We start from the raw sequence: 19,082 nt of genomic DNA, 5'->3' as shown, positions 1-19,082 counted from the left end.
AACTGTCGTTATGAAGTGAGTTTGGAGTAAAAGCATGTTATTAAATGTTGTCTTTTGTTGGACAAGAGGTTCATAAATGCTTCTCATGTTTGGAAAGATGTTTTGCTTTTTCAAATGCTTGTTATACGTGACTCAAACTCAGAGTGAGCAGCGTTTACAGAGCCGTGCATCAATGACAAGCTGCGCATTAAATATAATCACAGCCTTTGCGATTTCATAATCGCGATAAGCCAAATTGTTAGTTGTGCAGCCCTATCAGCCACCAAATGGCTCGGATACAAGAAGATCTGACAGCACTGAGTGTGTGTGTGTGTATCTCAGGTGCGCTGGTGGACCAGGGTGTGTTCGAGGAGCTGGCTCACGTCTACGTTCCTCAGCTGTACGACTGCATGCAGGCGCTGGGCGTCATCTCCACTATCTCCCTCTCCTGGTTCCTCACACTCTTCCTGTCCGTCATGCCCTTCGAGAGCGCCGTGGTGGTGGTCGACTGCTTCTTCTACGAGGGCATCAAGGTCATCTTCCAGCTGGCTCTGTCCGTGCTCGACGCCAACATCCATCAGCTGCTGGACTGTAAAGATGACGGGGAAGCCATGACCATCCTGGGCAGGTAGGACGACCGCATACTACGGAGTATGTGTAGTATACAGCATAATGAGTACGTTTAGTGTGCTACCTAGTTAGTATATGTCGTGTTCGGCATATGTACTGCACTGCAAAATGATTATATGCTGCATACTACAAAGAGTATACACTATACTGCAAATTTAGTGTGTGTAGCTGTTGTGTTCACTGAATAATGTTGATTGGCAAATGCCCACTAGAGGAAGTTGATGTATTGTGTGGGGAACTGGTATGCATGTAAGAGGAGAAGAGAAAGTTGTATTTTTGGTACATGCAATGCTAAAGAGACATGTGAGTTACCTGAATGTGATCTCTTGATTTATGTGACTATACAACAGTAGTGTGCTATGTAGTGAGTAAAAATATAGTCTATAAGCAAAGTTTTTGTATACTGCAATATTATTAAATGCTGCATATACACTATTTTGCACATTTAGTATATGCAGCATACTATATAGTGAGTATAAAATATGAATATTGTCTATAAGCAAAGTTTGTTTTTATACTGCAAAAATATGATATGCTACATACTACATAGTACGCAATTTGCATTGTACAAGACATTTGCAGTATAGTGTATATTCTATGTAATGAGTGTGTGAAAATGTAGTTTATTAGCACAGTTTGTGTATGTTGTATGCTGCAATTTGATCATATGCTGCATACTAGAGTATACAGTATACTGCAGATTAAATGTATGCAGCATACTATGTAGTTAGTATATAGACTGTAAGCAAAGTTTGTTTATGCTTGTGTGTATGCAAAGTCGTTATACTGTATGCTGCAAATTACAGAGTACATAGTTCGTATTTTACCACAATAGTAGTGAGTACATTTTGCTTGTAAACTAAGTTTATGTTGTGCTGCAAATGATTATACAGTATGCTGCATATTACACTGATTATACACTATACTGCACATTTGGTGTATGTAGTGTGTACTACGTAGTGAGTCTATAAACAAATGTATTGTATTATGTTCATACAAGGTGATAACATACTGAAAGATCAGTTAAATAGTGTACTGTGTACTCAGTATACATAGTCTATAAGCAAATTCAGCGTTTGTGTGCAGCAGAGTGAGTATTGTATGTAGTATGCTGCATAATGAGTGTATGTAGTGGTGCAAAGTGATTATATGCTGCATAGTGAGTGTACAGTATACTACAAGTTAACTAAATGTAGCGTGCTATGCCACAAACATATTGTACTACATTTATATAGTATGCTGACACAAACGAGTGTGTGTGTGTGTGTTGTAGGTATCTGGACAGCGTGACCAATAAGGACAGCACCCTTCCTCCGATCCCTCATCTTCACTCGCTCCTGACGGATAACGGCGAGCCTCATCCTGAGGTGGACATCTTCAAACTTGTGCGCTGCTCGTATGAGGTTCGTTCATCTGAAGTTTCTCCTTGTTCTTTCTTTAATGTTTACTAATAGCATGGTGATGTATATATTACAGGGCTCACCGGCTTAAAGTGTGTTCATGTGTTCTGTCTGTGTCATATTCACAGAAGTTCGGCTCCATTCGTGCGGATGTGATCGAGCAGATGCGTTTCAAACAGAGACTGAGAGTGATCCAGGCCATTGAAGACACCACCAAACGCAATGTGGTAATCTGACACTCTCCATACTGACTCAAATCAGTGGATGTGTTACTTTTAGTTTTAGTGAAGCACTGCACACACGTTCATGTTTGCCTAATCCGCTGGTTTTCCAGGTGCGGACCATCGTGACGGAGACGCCCTTCAGCATCGATGAGTTGGAGGAGCTCTACTCACTCTTTAAGGTCAGTCACATGACGAGGTCATGCGCCGACTCCAGCAACATGAGTGTGTCAAGTCAAGTCACCGTTATTTATATAGTGCTCTATACAATACGGATTGTTTCAAAGCAGCTTTACAGGGATAACAGGAGAATGATTCAGTGATGCAAACAGTTCATTTAAGCTGTACGGCAGCTCTATAAAAAAAGTGTCATTAGGCGCGTTTCCATTACAGATTTGCGCAAAACTTGTGCGATATTTTTTTTTTTTCTTCTAAATGTCGACAAAAAACTATTGCGAAATGACGGCCATTAACCGATGTTATGCGACTAAAACTTTTTTCCCTCTCGCGATAAGCAAAGTCATTCCAAAAATCATGGCAACGAACGTTGTTAGGTTTATGTACTATATCCCACAATCCCAGCCACTGCACTGGCCATTATTATTAATCAAAGGAGACGTATGTGTGTTATCCAATCATTAATGATAAGGAAAGACCCTTATACTTGAGAGCGGCACATATGAGGTGTTTCTGGGTGTTTCTCACTCATTTCTGCATCGAGGTCTTTGATTGTGGCATTTATTTGAGGCTTAGAATCCATTATTCCTGTAATTATTTTGTCTTTTATGAATTTAATAAAGAACTCTGTCTCGTATTCTGTCCAAACACACCGCGTCATCTACGTCAGGTGACTGTAAATGCACAAAAACTGTTTCCATTGCAGTTTTGCGAAATATTTATTTTTCGAATTGCCTGAAAAACCACCTCATGCGAGCGTAAAAACTTTTTTGCGGTATATGGGAGATTTTGCGAAAATGACGTGTTTCCATTGGGCGTATTTTCAATTCGCAATTTCAATTTGCGCAATTTGAAGGGTAATGGAAACGCGGCTTCTGTTCAGCTGGTCAGTTCAGTGTTGATTCGTTGGTAAGATCATCAGTTATTAAATTAGTTCAACTATAAGCGGTTCTGTAGAAAACTCTCATCCAATAGTGTCAGTGCAGTCAAATCAGTAAAGGTCCTTGCAAACTGAGTCCGAAATCTTCTCACGTTAAAAAATAAATACGACTTCACGTTGTGTCAATCAGGTATACACACTGCCTCCGAAACTTTACATTTAAATTTAAAGTAAAATTGTCTACGTTTTGAGAGGTGTTTTGACAGTTCAGAGCCACCGTACAAGCAAACGCCTAAATCCTGAACTGTTCAGGATCAATTGGTTCACGGAAATTGCTGGTCTTATTTTTAATATATGACTCCAGTATCGCTGGCAAAGCATCAAACTGAGCCAATGACATCCTGAAGTAAACTTTGAATCGCTCGGGATAATCCCGCAGCTCCTTCCATGATAAGGAGGTGGAACTCTCCTTCCTCTCTACGCAATCTCAGGATTGGATGGACCCAATTTTTTTTTCTCTTTTTAATAAGTGAGAGGACCACAAAATCATCCTCACTGCTTGAAAGACTCCATTTTGCATTGTTTTGAGAATTTTTCCTGCAACGTATAAATGAATACGCATCGGAATTTTTAGGTTGACGAATACGGAAAAAAAGCATATGAAAATTTCTGACTCCGTTTACAAGGACCTTTATGTTGTTGAATATTAAGTGTGCCAATATTAAAAGTGCCAAGGAACCCAAACTCCATAAGGTGAGAGAATGGAGGAAAAAACCTTGGGAAAAACCAGGCTCAGTCGGGAAGCCAACGAACGAACACGGTGGGATTATGATTCAGGCAGTTACAATTCAGATCAGGATCGGTAGAATTCCAATATTCATCCGATTCCTTTTGCTTGAAGATGGGATTCATCACGCCGGTATGGAGCCCAAGCTGGTCATAGTGTCTGTGTGGAGGACTTGTCTGGTTCTTGTGGTCTGAGTTGTGGTCGTGTCTAGGTGCAGGTTCACCATCGGATCTGGATACGGACCGGATCCGGCTGACTACGGTAACCTCGGGATAAACAGAGACTAATATTAGCGTAGATGCCACTCTTATAATGTCACAAGGGTGTTGTTGACCTAATTTATGCAGCCTAATAATGATCTAGTAACCCTTGATGTGAATTATAGAAATGTGATGGTGTTCTGTGTATGCCAGGTTGAAGAGATTTAAACTGACAGAGTGTGTCTGCTTCCCGAACAAGGCTGGGAAGACTTGTCTTAGTGATTTAAGATAATGACTCCTCCTTATATGGGCTGATGGATGGAGTGAGTGTGTGAATATATTGCAGATGGATGACTTTTTTTATTAGAGAGTCGTGTATCTTCCCCTTTAGCTGTTCTTCAAGACATTCATTAGCTCGCAATGGCATAGTAGCCGCTCCGAGAGTTTTCCTGATCTGGATCAAAGCCATTTATGTCCCAAATGCCTTGGTCATTTCTAGGAATAATTGTGGTTATTAATCAGAGGATGCTTTGCATATGGAAATAATGAAAAGTCACATAAAACAGCATTTTTCAACAAATTATGAAAACCTACTTGGGTTTAAAATTAAAAATATATATATTATTATTAGTAGTAGTATTATTTACTTTATAATATTTATTATTAAATCAATGTTAATTAATTAATAATTATATATAATTAAAATGTTTTATTAAACATGCTATATTTGTATTATTATTTAATGGTTCTTGCTAAATCATTTTAAATGATTATGATCATCATCATTATGTACTTTATTATAATAATAATAATAATAATAATAATTAATAAATCAATATTAATTATTCATTTAATATAAAAGTTGAAAAAATCTTACTATGTATGCTATTTTTTTTTTTTTTTTTTTTGAAATATTTAATGGTTCTTGCCAAATAATTAAAAAAAAAAGTTTTATCATAAATATTATGCTTTTTATTACATTTATTTTCCTTTTTTTTGTGCTTATTTGGTTAAATGTAATGGTGTTTGCTAAATCATTTTAAATTACCATTAATATTATTAATATAAATGCTATTTTATTTTTATTTATTTTTTATTGTTGTATTGGGATTATGTTGGTCATATTTAGTGGTGCTTGATAAATAATTTAAATAAACCCCTAACCCTAAATGTTGAACTTAGTTACAGTTTAAGGAGATAATTTTATTATGCAAACGATGAAGCGCATTAACACCTTTGCTGGTGCATTCAGGTGTTAATGTTTAAAGTCATGTGTTCCATAGCCATTGACTTTCTGCAGAGTTTCATGACCTGTGTGTGTGTGTTTAACACCTTTAGGCTGAGCATCTGACCAGCTGTTACTGGGGCAGCACCAGCAACCCCATGAGCCGCCACGACCCGAGCCTGCCGTACCTGGAGCAGTACCGCATCGATCTGGAGCAGTTCAAGGGCCTGTTTGCTCTGCTGTTCCCCTGGGCCTGCGGCTCACACACCGACGATCTGGCCCTGCGCTTCTTCCGTCTGCTAGACCACAACGCAGACGCGCTCATCAACTTCAGAGAGTTCATCAGCGGCTTGAGTGAGTGTTTTTTTCTATCAGGGGATTCATATTTTCCTTAAAGTCAGCATGAAACAGAGGTTGCGATAGTCTTTTCTTCCCTATTGTGACGTATATTCGAATGAAACCGCTTCTTGAACAAGAACAAAGCTAGGGCGGGGCTTGATTTTGTCCATTGGGAATTGATTGGATGGTTGTGGTTTGCTATTGGCTGATCTCATGTGAGTGACAGGTTGCCCCGCCCTCACGCCAGTAAACACATCATCAGAGAAGAGAAGAGATGATGCTGTGAAGGGGAAGTTATTTTGATGAAAGATAATGAGGCACATGAACTTAAATAATGAAAAAAATAATGATGTGCAAGGATAAATCATTTATAATAAATACTGCAATATATATATTTTGATTTCATGGTGTCTTTAAATCCTTTTCCATAAAAGTTTGATGTAAAATAAAGCTTACATTTAGAAGTCAAAACATCCGAGTCAGAAAATTGTATTATGAAATGTGCAGAAAATATATAAGTGGACCTCAGTGTAAAAAAAGAATAATATTAATGAAAATGAATATTAATTGTTTAATCATTTAATATAACAATTAAAATTCATTCATTAATATAAATGCAATTTTATTTGTCTTTTTTTGTTTGTTAATGCTAGATAATGCTTAATCTTGCTAAATAATTGATAATTATTAACATAAATGTTTTGATTTTTATTCTTTTTATTTTCCTTTTTTGTTTTGAGATGATTTTGATTATATTTAATGATGTTTGCTAAATCATTTTCAATTATTATGATCATAAATGTTATAAATGTTATTTTTATTGTGACGATTTTGGTTATTTTTAGTGGTGGTTGTTAAATAAAAAATGAAAATATATGATGTGATTTAAATATGTTTAAATTCAAACTAAATCTAACTAAAGTGCATGGGGTTGATTGTTTTTGTGCTGAACTTGACAGTTTGGTGTGTGTTGCAGGTGTCCTGTGTCACGGTGACCTGACGGAAAAACTCAAATTTCTCTACAAGATTCACGTAATTCCAGGAACTGTAGGTGAGAATATGTTGGTGTAAACATTATGCTGGTAATTATTAAAGTTCAAACTGGTTCATTAATTATTTTCAGCATTTGTTTACCTTTGCACACATGCATATAATACATGTGGTAACTGCGATTAGCCGAGAGGAAACATGAATAAAAAGCAGAAATGAAAGGGAAGTCGGATGTTTTGCTCTTTCTTCACGTCTCACGCTTGAGTTGTTATGCACTGCGTTAGTGGTGAATCTCATGAATATATCAGGGTCATATTTAAACCCCCAAATCGAAAGAATAAGAAATTAAATTCTCCTTAAAGAGGATTCAAGATACTGAAAATGTAATCGAGATCCTTCGCCGGGAGTGTCGTTTTGTATAATATCAAGAACAACAATGGAAAATACTATTTTGTCAAAGAAAACCTTCAACTTGATAGAAATGTTACTAAAGTGTTTCTATAAAACTAATGATCATATCCAGTTGCTTGTCAGGAGATGTTCAGGGTCTTTTTTTATTTTTAGGAAATAATATAATAGAATATATACAAATATTAAATGTAACATATCAAGTCACCTTTATTTATACAGCGCTTTATACAATTCAGGTTGTTTTAGTGAAACAGTGATAACAGGAAAATGATGCATTTCTACTGTCAGTTCAGTGTTGATTCATTCATCAAATATTAAATTAGTTAATTTCATCAATAAAGCAGTTCTGCAAAAAATTGTCATCGTCCAGCTCAGTTCAGTTCTCATAGACAGCGTCAGTACAGTCAGATCAATAATATTGTTGAATATTAATATATATTAGTGCTGGGCAATGATTAATCGCTATTAATCGCATCCAAAACGAAAGTTTGTGTTTACATAATATATGTGTGTACTGTGTATATTTATTTTGTATATATAAATACACAAATATGCATGTATATATTTAAGAAATATTTTGCATGTATATACTGTATATATATATTTTATATATAAATAACACATTTTTCTTAATATATATCTATGTATATTATTATACATTCATGTGTGTGTATTTATATATACAAACTAATTATACACATTACACACACATATATTATGTAAACACAAACTTTTATTTCTGATGCGATTAATCACGATTAATCGTTGCCCAGCACTAATATTTGGTCATTTTTATATTGTTATCTAAATAGAAATGATTTGTATTGAGCCGTATACTGAATGCGCAGTGTTTGTTGTTGTCAGAGCTGCACCATGAGCAGGAGGAGCCGGACTCGGCCTGTGAAGCCACGCAGTATTTCTTCGAGGACATCACCCCCGAGACCTCCAGCGGTGCGGACCATATCACACTCACTCACATTTACCATATGAACATTTGCATACCACACAAACTGTGATCACTGGTACTGATGCTTTGACCTCTCGTGGATAGGCCTCGACCCCAAGAACAGAAGCGAGAAGGATGATGGATTCGTCAGGGTCACATTTAAGAGCGATAAAGGTGGGAGAAACATCCTCTCGGTTTATACAGATCAGAGTTGACCGGTTTAAATGTGCAGCATGCAGTAATGCTTCTTTCTTTCTGTCTGTGCTGTAGCTAAGAAAACACACACTCCAGATTACCGCACGTACCTGCGCCTGTGGAACCAGGAGACCAAAGCTAAGCTGGAGAACATGAAGGATCTGCCCAAACTCAACCAGGTACATCAAACAAAGTTACTTCAAGACCTGTTAAAGATACATGATTTTCCATTCCCAACCCATCAGATGTAAAGAAAAGTCATTTCAGAGGCTGAGCACGAAGATAAAACAGGAATGTGAATTAAGAACATTAACATGGGATCTTTTGAATTCATGCTGACTTGAATGGGATAAACCGTCAGTGGAAAACATGTATTATTTTCACTGGATACCTAGTATATTTTGCTTTTGACATTTAAATAATTTGATTATATTTTACAACAATGATTGTTTGTTGAAATCATGATTTCTCTGATGAAAAAAAGAGAAGTAATTTCAGACTAAAAACACAAATTACTAACATATATGAATAAACTAAATATATATAAATAAATAAAAATGATAAATAATGTATGTATATGTAGTTGTTTAATTTAATAAATAGGATTAAATGTATTATGTATTAGATAATATAAATAAAACAAACTAAACTGATTATTTATTATATATATATATATATATAAATATAATTTATTTTGGAAATTGCCTTTTTTAAGCCAATAAAAATGTTTATATAATAAATTTACATTTCTTAAGATAAAACATTGTGTTATAAAAAGCTAAAAATATAAAAGCTAAAAATATAATTTATATATATATACATATATATGTAAAAAATGTTATTGAAATTTTTCGCTAAAACTAAACTGATTTAATATATATAATATATATATATATATATATATATATATATATAAAATTGACATTTCTTAACTTTTATTTAAAAAAAAAACCATTTTTCTTAAATTTAACTTTTTCAGCATTTGTATATTATATTATATTACGACATGATACAATATAAAATACTGTGTGTGTATATATTTACGCATATATATATATATATATATATATATATATATATATAATTTATTTCGGAAATTGCCTTTAAGCCAATAAAAAATTTTATATAATATATTTACATTTCTTAAGATAAAACATTGTGTTATAAAAAGCTAAAAATATAAAAGCTAAAAATATTATATATATACATGTATATATAAAAAATGTTATTGAAATTTCTCGTTAAAACTACACTGATTTTATATATATATATATATATATATATATATAATAAATTGACATTTCTTAACTTTTATTTTAAAAAAAAAATCTTAAATTTAACTTTTTCAGCATTTATATATTATATTATATTATATTATATTATATTATGACATGATACAATATAAAATACTGTGTGTGTATATTTTTACGTATATATATATATATATATATATATGTATATAGACACACACAGGAATTAATTAGTTGTTATTAACAGCAACTTATGTCTAATAAACATATTTAAATAAATCTACTGCGAGACAAGGACATCAGGTTAGTTTATTCCCAGGTTAAATATGACTCTGTTCTGATGTATATGTTTCTTTTCTCTTCTGTCTTCAGAGTCAGTTCATCGAGCTGTGCAAGACTCTCTACAACATGTTCAGCGAAGACCCGAGCGAGCAGGAGCTGTATCACGCCACCGCCACGGTCACCAGTCTGCTCCTGGAGATGGGAGAGGTGGGAAAACTCTTCAACTGTCCCAACAACAAGGACAACGAGGAGGAGGACGAGGACGAAGACGAAGAGGACGACCGCATCCCAGTGCGCATGAGCAAGCGAGAGAGAGCGAGACACAAACCTTGCGATCCCGAGATCAACTCCTGCATCACGGTCCCGTTAGATATCATCAAACCAGAGGATTCGTCACCGAAAGACACGGGCACGTCCTCCGCCATGCTCATCTCAGACGACGAGACCAAAGACGACACGTCCATGTCCTCGTACTCCGTCCTGAGCGCCGGCTCCCACGAGCTTCAGTGCGAGGACATCACGGACGACACGGTTCTCATACGCAACGGCGGGACGCATAGAGGAGCAGTGCATCATGGGAGAGGTGGTCTTCCTCACAGCGCCAGCGTGGATAAGGACTGGGCCATCTCGTTCGAGCAGTTCCTGGCCTCTGTGCTCACCGAACATGCCCTGGTACAGTACTTCGAGAAGCCCGTCGAGATCGCCGCAAGAATTACCAACGCCAAGAACATTCGCAAGGTGGGACAGCAACACATGTCCGTCAGTGACTATGAGATCTCGCTATCAGGCTAACGTGCTACAAAAAAACTATTACCCCGCCATTCACAAACTGTAGTTCATCCAAAAAATGAGAATTCCAGCATCGTTTACTCACTGTCATGTCGTTCCATGATGTTTTTTCTTCTGTGAAACACAGTTATTTAGTGGAAAGTTAATGCTAGTTTTCCCCACACAATGAAAGTAGACGGTGACCATCTCAGTCAAGCTAAAAATGGACAAAAAGCACTGTAAAAATTGCTTGTGCACTTTTAATAATTTTCTTAAAGGGATAGTTCACCTAAAATGAATTATTTATTTATTTATTTATTATGTCATTATTTACTCACCCTCATGTTGTTCCAAACCCGTAAGACTTTCGTTCATCTTCGGAGCAAAAATAAAGATATTTTTGATGAAATCTGAGAGATTTCTGTCCCTCCATTGACAGTCTACGCAACTACCACTTTGACACATCAGAAAGTTTGTAAAGAGATCGTAAAACTAAATTAAATCTGTTCTAAATTAAATCTGTTCATCATATAAAGCGATCAAGTCCCTTCAGAAAATTTAGACTAAACTGCTCAATTCATATGGATTAGTTTTACGATCGCTTTATGAACTTTCTGAAGCGTCAAAATGGTAGTTGCGTTGCTGTCAATGGAGGGACAGAAATCATTAAAATGAACGAAAGTCTTACGGGTTTGGAACAACATGAGGGTGAGTAGTTAATAATGACATAATTTTAATTTTTGGGGCGAACTATCCCTTTAAACCATACAATAGCAAATAACGACTTAAAATCTAGTATGTTTCTCGCACAAACCTATTGAACGACTCAGATGTTTTGTAATAATAATTGTTTCGGCCACTTTTATTGACATTAGGAGGTCAAAATCTCCAGTCCCCATTAACTTGCATTGTATGGAAATGAGCAGCATGGACATTCGGCTAAATATCTCCTTTTGTGTTCTACATTAAAAAGTCCAAATTTGGAACGACATGAGGGTCAGCAAATGATGAGAGAGCTTTCATTTTTAACTGGCCACCTGATTCATCTCCTCTAAACCAATGGAGACTTCAGAGGCTTCATGTCTGCGTGAGCTCGTTATGGACTGACAGTAACGAGTTTCTCCAGAGACTCATCATGTGACCAACAGAATGACCTTTTTACCTGTACATAGTCTGAGAGGAACTGTTGGATACTACAATGTGCTTGATGTACTTTATATACAGAAATGTTTACTAATAGTATCTAATACAGTTAGACTGTTTATCACAGTAATCGTGACTAGAATAGCTCACTTGTCTGAGGAAAACATTTTCTTAATCCGTATTTTTAGGCTGTGTTCCAATAAATGTATCTAAACATCCTAAAAAAAACAAAACAATATCAGTTTACTTGGGGAAACAAAACTGCGTGCAATCACATGACTTTTTTTAGAAAATATATTGAATTTATTCATTTTTATTTATTTATTTTATTTTTTTGGAAAAGGATGAACCTCAATAGAAATGTTTAGATTTATGCTATTAAAAAAAATGCCATTTTAAAACAAGTTTATTTGGGAGAACAATACAATTAAACTGCATACTTTAATATATATCATATTCTCTGAAATAGCCTTGTGCAATCTAGATATTATGACTTTAAAAATAAGACAAAAATACAGATTAAGAGAATGGTTTTGTTTTTACGGTATAGTAAAGCATCTTTAATGTGAGAGCGTTCACTGGAATAATGGGGAAATACATAGAGGTTTATCCCGACAAACTGGGACGTGAAATACTGGAATTGTTGGAACGATGTGCCACAAAATCTCCTGTAATTTCCCAGATTTCTCGTTTCTCTCTTCCTCTCTCACTTCCTTTGCACCTGCACTTTGGGTTGTTCTTCTTTGTAAAAAGTGAGGATGTTCGTAACCTGAAGTCTCCGATATGAATGGGCTGAGAGACGATGCGGTCCAGCTGTTTATAATATCTGACGTTCACCGTTTATTATAGTGTATCCTGTACAGTTTTTCATTTGCTGTGTTCTCACCAGGCATGATGTCTTCTCCTAACTTATTTTATTGTTTTTTTAAACAGACGAGTTTCCACTTTATTTCATGCTGCTGTTTTTAAGTTTCTGTTTTTATTGTGAATGGTTCAAATTGACCTGTAAATGATTCAGACCACTTCCCGGAATTAAACGTATGAAAGGAAACGTCCTGTCCTGTCATCAGACACTCTTCAGTTCTGCTTCTTTTGCTGCTTGGCATTTCCGTGAATGAGGGACAGAAAGCGGTGTGAAACTATTAAGAATGAAGTAAATTGTCTCAGTGAAAGAACCTTTAGGAAATGTTTTTCCTCCATCTCAGGTCAACTAAAAGTTTTACCCAAGTTTTTGAGATCTGCTTAAAGTCGTGTTTTCGATCAGTAAATCTTAAACCTCAAAAAAAAAAAAAAAATTATAGTGAAATCCTGTAAGTTAAAAATTGTTTTATGTCTCGGGGGACAGGGAACCCAAAGTTTCTCGGGGGGACATTTTATGTCTGGGGGGACAGGGAACCCAAAGTTTTTGCGGGGACATTTTATGTCTCGGGGGACAGGGAACCCAAAGTTTCTGGGGGACATTTTATGTCTCGGGGGACAGGGAACCCAAAGTTTCTGGGGGACATTTTATGTATCGGGGGACAGGGAACCCAAAGTTTCTCAGGGGGACATTTTATGTCTCAAGGACAGGGAACTCAAAGTTTCTCGGGGGGACATTTTATGTCTGGGGGGACAGGGAACCCAAAGTTTTTGCGGGGACATTTTATGTCTCGGGGGACAGGGAACCCAAAGTTTTTGCGGGGACATTTTATGTCTTGGTGGACAGGGAACCCAAAGTTTTTGATGGGACATTTTATGTCTCGGGGGACAGGGAACCCAAAGTTTCTGGGGGGACATTTTATGTCTCGGGGGACAGGGAACCCAAAGTTTCTGGGGGGACATTTTATGTATCGGGGGACAGGGAACCCAAAGTTTCTCAGGGGGACATTTTATGTATCGGGGGACAGGGAACCCAAAGTTTCTGGGGGGACATTTTATGTCTCGGGGGACAGGGAACCCAAAGTTTCTGGGGGGACATTTTATGTCTCGGGGGACAGGGAACCCAAAGTTTCTGGGGGGACATTTTATGTATCGGGGGACAGGGAACCCAAAGTTTCTCAGGGGGACATTTTATGTCTCAAGGACAGGGAACTCAAAGTTTCTCGGGGGGACATTTTATGTCTCGGGGGACAGGGAACCCAAAGTTTTTGCGGGGACATTTTATGTCTCGGGGGACAGGGAACCCAAAGTTTTTGCGGGGACATTTTATGTCTTGGTGGACAGGGAACCCAAAGTTTTTGATGGGACATTTTATGTCTCGGGGGACAGGGAACCCAAAGTTTCTCGGGGGGACATTTTATGTCTGGGGGGACAGGGAACCCAAAGTTTTTGCGGGGACATTTTATGTCTCGGGGGACAGGGAACCCAAAGTTTTTGCGGGGACATTTTATGTCTTGGTGGACAGGGAACCCAAAGTTTTTGATGGGACATTTTATGTCTCGGTGGACAGGGAACGCAAAGTTTCTGGAGGGACATTTTATGTCTCGGGGGACAGGGAACCCAAAGTTTCTGGGGGGACATTTTTTGTCTCGGGGGACAGGGAACCCAAAGTTTCTGGAGGGACATTTTATGTCTCGGGGGACAGGGAACCCAAAGTTTCTGGGGGGACATTTTATGTCTCGGGGGACAGGGAACCCAAAGTTTTTGGTGGGACATTTTATGTCTCGGGGGACAGGGAACGCAAAGTTTCTGGGGGGACATTTTATGTCTCGGGGGACAGGGAACCCAAAGTTTCTGGGGGGACATTTTATGTCTCGGGGGACAGGGAGCCCAAAGTTTCTGGGGGGACATTTTATGTCTCGGGGGACAGGGAACCCAAAGTTTCTGGGGGGACATTTTATGTCTCGGGGGACAGGGAGCCCAAAGTTTCTGGGGGGACATTTTATGTCTCGGGGGACAGGGAGCCCAAAGTTTCTGGGGGGACATTTTATGTCTCGGGGGACAGGGAACCCAAAGTTTCTGGGGGGACATTTTATGTCTCGGGGGACAGGGAGCGCAAAGTTTTTTGGGGGACATTTTATGTCTCGGGGGACAGGGAACCCAAAGTTTCTGGGGGGACATTTTATGTCTCGATGGACAGGGAACCCGAAGTTTCTGGGGGGGACATTTTATGTCTCGGGGGACAGGGAGCCCAAAGTTTCTGGGGGGACATTTTATGTCTCGGGGGACAGGGAACCCAAAGTTTCTGGGGGGACATTTTATGTCTCGGGGGACAGGGAACCCAAAGTTTCTGGGGGGACATTTTATGTCTCGGGGGACAGGGAACCCAAAGTTTCTAGGGGGACATTTTATGTCTCGGGGGACAGGGAACCCAAAGTTTCTGGGGGGACATTTTATGTCTCGGGGGACAGGGAACCCAAAGTTTCTAGGGGGACATTTTATGTCTCGGGGGACAGGGAGCGCAAAGTTTTTTGGGGGACATTTTATGTCTCGGGGGACAGGGAACCCAAAGTTTCTGGGGGGACATTTTATGTCTCGGGGGACAGGTAACGGAAAGTTTTTGGGGGGACATTTTATGTCTCGATGGACAGGGAACCCGAAGTTTCTGGGGGGGGGACATTTTATGTCTCGGGGGACAGGGAACCCAAAGTTTCTCAGGGGACATTTTGTGTCTCGGTGGACAGGGAACGCAAAGTTTCTGGGGGGACATTTTGTGTCTCGGTGGACAGGGAACGCAAAGTTTCTCAGGGGACATTTTGTGTACCTCACAGACTCCAGCAGAAGGGTTGTGTTTTTCTGCTTGGTCATGCTGAGTGTGAGTGTGACGCTGCTGAGAGTCCTGTCCACTAGAGGCCAGTAGAGAGACGCTTTCATCTGCACACATTAGACTGAGTGTTTCAACTCTCTGCTGTCTGTGAGAGTTCAGGGCTGTAACGAAGCGGTGTGTCCTGAATGAAATGCCGATGCACTCCCTGCTCTCTCTGTCGGGCCACCGCTGACGTTCAGAGGGTGTGAGCGGAGCCGTCCAATCAGACGCTAGTGTCCCCTGATCGTCCCAGCACAGGAGATACTTGGCACTCAAATAAAGACACCATGCTGTCTCCGTCAACAAGCCTTGCGTCATTACCTGGCAGAAACCCTTCTCTAAGCTTTAATGAGCTCCTCTTCTTTTCTCTGAATCAAAACCCCCTGTAAAGAAAGCTCTTTACTACACGCTAAAGCAGTTTCCCATCATGAACCTCTTGAGAATCAGCTGTTTATCTGCTCCGGTTATCCGCTCACCTATCAAGGATTGTTTGATCTTTAACCTCAATCTTTTGTACTCTCGATCCAAGTATTGTGCCATAGATTGTAAAGCAATACAAACAGTCATTCATCCCTGTACATTTTGTCGTTTATGAATTAACCAAAAAAATCAAAGTCTACTTTAATCTGCACACTCGACAATCTGTGTAGCAGCTCTCTGATGCAATTTAAGTGTCAGCATCATTAATGCACTGATGTGTGTTTAAAACACAAAAAGTTGTTTAAAATTATTTTAAGTTTTAAGATATTTTATTAACTGATATGATGAGTGAAGTTAAACTGCATTTAAAACATAGTTATTCCTTCATCCTTCAGCCTTCGAGGTCAATATTATATGTGCTATTTTATTTTTAACATTCTTTCTTTCTTTCTTGTTTGTTTATGTATTTATATATTCATTAATTTATGTATTTGTTAATTTATTCATTATTTATTTGTTAATTAATTCATTCATTTATTCATTAATTCATTGATTTTATCTAATTAATAGGTTAATTAATCATTTTTGCAAACTCAGCAAAAGGCCAGAATTATTATGATTATGATGCTAACTATAATTATTATTATCATTAGTACAGTAATCAAATATAATAACTATTATTCATAACAATAATAATACTTAATGATTAATAATTATTATTACTTTTATTTTGTATTATTATTTTTAGCATTAGTATTTATACTTTTAATTTAAATATAAATTGAGGGTCCATTTACACAACACCATTTTCAACTAAAAACGTAAAGCATTTTATGTGTCTTGGTCGTTAATTTACACGACAACGGCCTGAAAACGCAAACTTTTGAAAACGATAGCATTTTCGTCTCAGTGTAAACTACAAAAATGCAAAAACGGTGACTTCATGCGCATGAGTATTACGTGTTCAGTCCATAGGTGCGTAGTGTTTCTTTACAAAGTGGCATCGCCATCTACTGGCCTGGCATGAATAATAAAGAGTTTTTAATTGTTTTCGTGCATCCGTGTGAACGGGGATCGTTTTGACAACGTTGTCGACAGTACGCCAAAAACGAGAAGGAAAAAGTTTTTTAGTACATCGTTGTCGTGTCGTGTTGTTTTATCCTTTGGGACATGCATGTAATGTCATACAGAGTTTGCTGTATTGTCTATAATGCAGACATGAAAACCTGGCCAACGCATTGCAAGCATGCAAACCACTGTTCGTATATACAGTAATTGTAAGCGTACAGTATGTTAGTATACGGGCACCTATTGTGTCTGTTGGCATTCGTATTATTATTATTATTCTCCCGTTTCTTTTTCCGCTCTGGAGGTCTATGGCAGCCCATAGAACTGCTTTCGGGAAAGTTATGAAATTTGGCACACAGAGGACAGTCTGAACTGGACTTTCTAACTCAATCTCTCTAGCGCCACCAGCTGACCAAATTTCACTTATGTTTGTGCTAATAAAGTTTGAACGGTAAGGGCTAGAATCAAAATTCCTTTTTCCTCTGATTCCTTGGGTTTCGATTTTCTGAAAAAGGACTTTTTCGAACTCATAGGCCACTGCTACAATATACACGAAAATGTAACCAGATCATCTTTAGACCATGCTGACAAAAAGTTGTGGATTTCTAGTTGATTCGTCAAACCGTTCTCGAATAACGTGTGAATGAATTCGATGAAGAGCATGCCAAAATGAAAGTGAGGATATATCTCTGCAACGCTTTAGCGAATTCTGACCAAACTTGGTGTGTGTTATGACAACCTGAGGATACCTGCACAGTTTTGGCACAGTGCCACCTAGTGGTCTGGAGATATGAAAATGGCTCTTTTTGCTTATAACTTCTGAACGTTTTGCCCAAAAATCACAAATGGTCTCTTTAGATTTGGTCTAGCATGCCGAGTCGAACGATACCCAAATTTTCTCATGTCGGCCATTTTGAATTTTATCGTAAAATGCTTTTTACTATTATTGCTGAGCCAAATGATCCGGTTCTGTTCCCACAGCCTATCAGTCACGTGGGTTTAATGTGCGCTACTTCAGAATTTATTCGGCAAATGTGTTACCATCTCCCATTATTCACATTAACTCCTCAAGCGAGTGTAAAAGCTTTTTTGCGAATTAAGTGATTTTTTTTGTGTGAAATTTGGTGTTTCAATCTCTCGTTTCTGATGCAATACTTCAAAAATGCGCATAAAAACAGGGTGCTGGAAACCGCTATCATCACACCACATCAATTTGGTCACAGCGCCACCTATCGGTCGAAAGTGTTTATCCATTAAATCATATCACTAGTGACTGTATTTATGATTTTTCAGCCATTTTGACTAAAATCATCTTAAAATGTTTTTAATTGCTCATAGTTGCAGTTGGTCTGACACTCCCAGCCATATTGGCATGGCTTATCGTGTTATTTGTGCTTGGCCCCGATAATGGCTGTTAGCAGCTATATTTATTATTGTTATTATGACAGTGTGGACCATATTAAAAGCCATCAGAACTGGACGTAAAGTAAGTCTCAGTCTTGATGTACCTGTGATAAGCTGTGGTTCATGAGAGAGTCAGCAGATGCTGAAGATAATGATCCAGCTGCATCTGGTGGCTTTTGTCTGGGCTCTTGCATAAGGTGAAAGCCTGTTATCAGTCCTCATGAACTTCAGTCGCACCTTCACATAAACATTAGACTCAGATAAACATTACACCACTGCTGGGCCGCTCTCGAGTGGGATTCACACCGTACAGTGAAGCTCAGATTAGATTGGCAAAGAGTTGAGCATATATATGTTGATTTTTGAGTAGCTCATATGTTTTTCATTGCATTCAAGCAAACATGCACAGCTAGAATATCCCCCTCCCTCTTTCAGTGAATTGGTTCTGACTGTTCGTTTTAGGAAATCGGTTCATTTCAGTGCATTGATTTGCTGGTTCATGAGTATGACTCATTGTCAATGGAATAATCATGACAAACGTGATTTTACTCCTGCTTTTATGTAGTAAAATGTTTGGTTTAATGATGTTAATCATTATTCACCATTTTTGTCTGATATATATATTTATTTATTTATTTTGGGT

The 19,082-nt window shown here is 37.8% G+C and overlaps 1 protein-coding gene across 1 annotated transcript in view; it reads left to right on the top strand.

Moving 5' to 3' along the window:
- The window catches only part of tbc1d9 (TBC1 domain family, member 9 (with GRAM domain)), a 35,796-nt gene extending 22,700 nt beyond the window's left edge, over positions 1-13,096 (top strand). The window contains exons 12-21 of the mRNA XM_079847359.1: positions 322-607; positions 1,883-2,012; positions 2,138-2,236; positions 2,344-2,412; positions 5,613-5,853; positions 6,815-6,889; positions 8,104-8,190; positions 8,291-8,359; positions 8,456-8,559; positions 10,003-13,096. Coding sequence (XP_079703485.1) covers positions 322-607; positions 1,883-2,012; positions 2,138-2,236; positions 2,344-2,412; positions 5,613-5,853; positions 6,815-6,889; positions 8,104-8,190; positions 8,291-8,359; positions 8,456-8,559; positions 10,003-10,704 — 1,862 coding nt within the window. The 3' untranslated portion in view covers positions 10,705-13,096. The remainder of the gene's footprint in view (positions 1-321; positions 608-1,882; positions 2,013-2,137; positions 2,237-2,343; positions 2,413-5,612; positions 5,854-6,814; positions 6,890-8,103; positions 8,191-8,290; positions 8,360-8,455; positions 8,560-10,002) is intronic.
- Positions 13,097-19,082: the final 5,986 nt, after the last annotated feature.

This window comes from Squalius cephalus, assembly GCF_949319135.1.
Source record: "Squalius cephalus genome assembly, chromosome: 2".
NCBI lineage: Eukaryota > Metazoa > Chordata > Actinopteri > Cypriniformes > Leuciscidae > Squalius > Squalius cephalus.
This window is presented reverse-complemented; position numbering and strand designations above follow the sequence as displayed.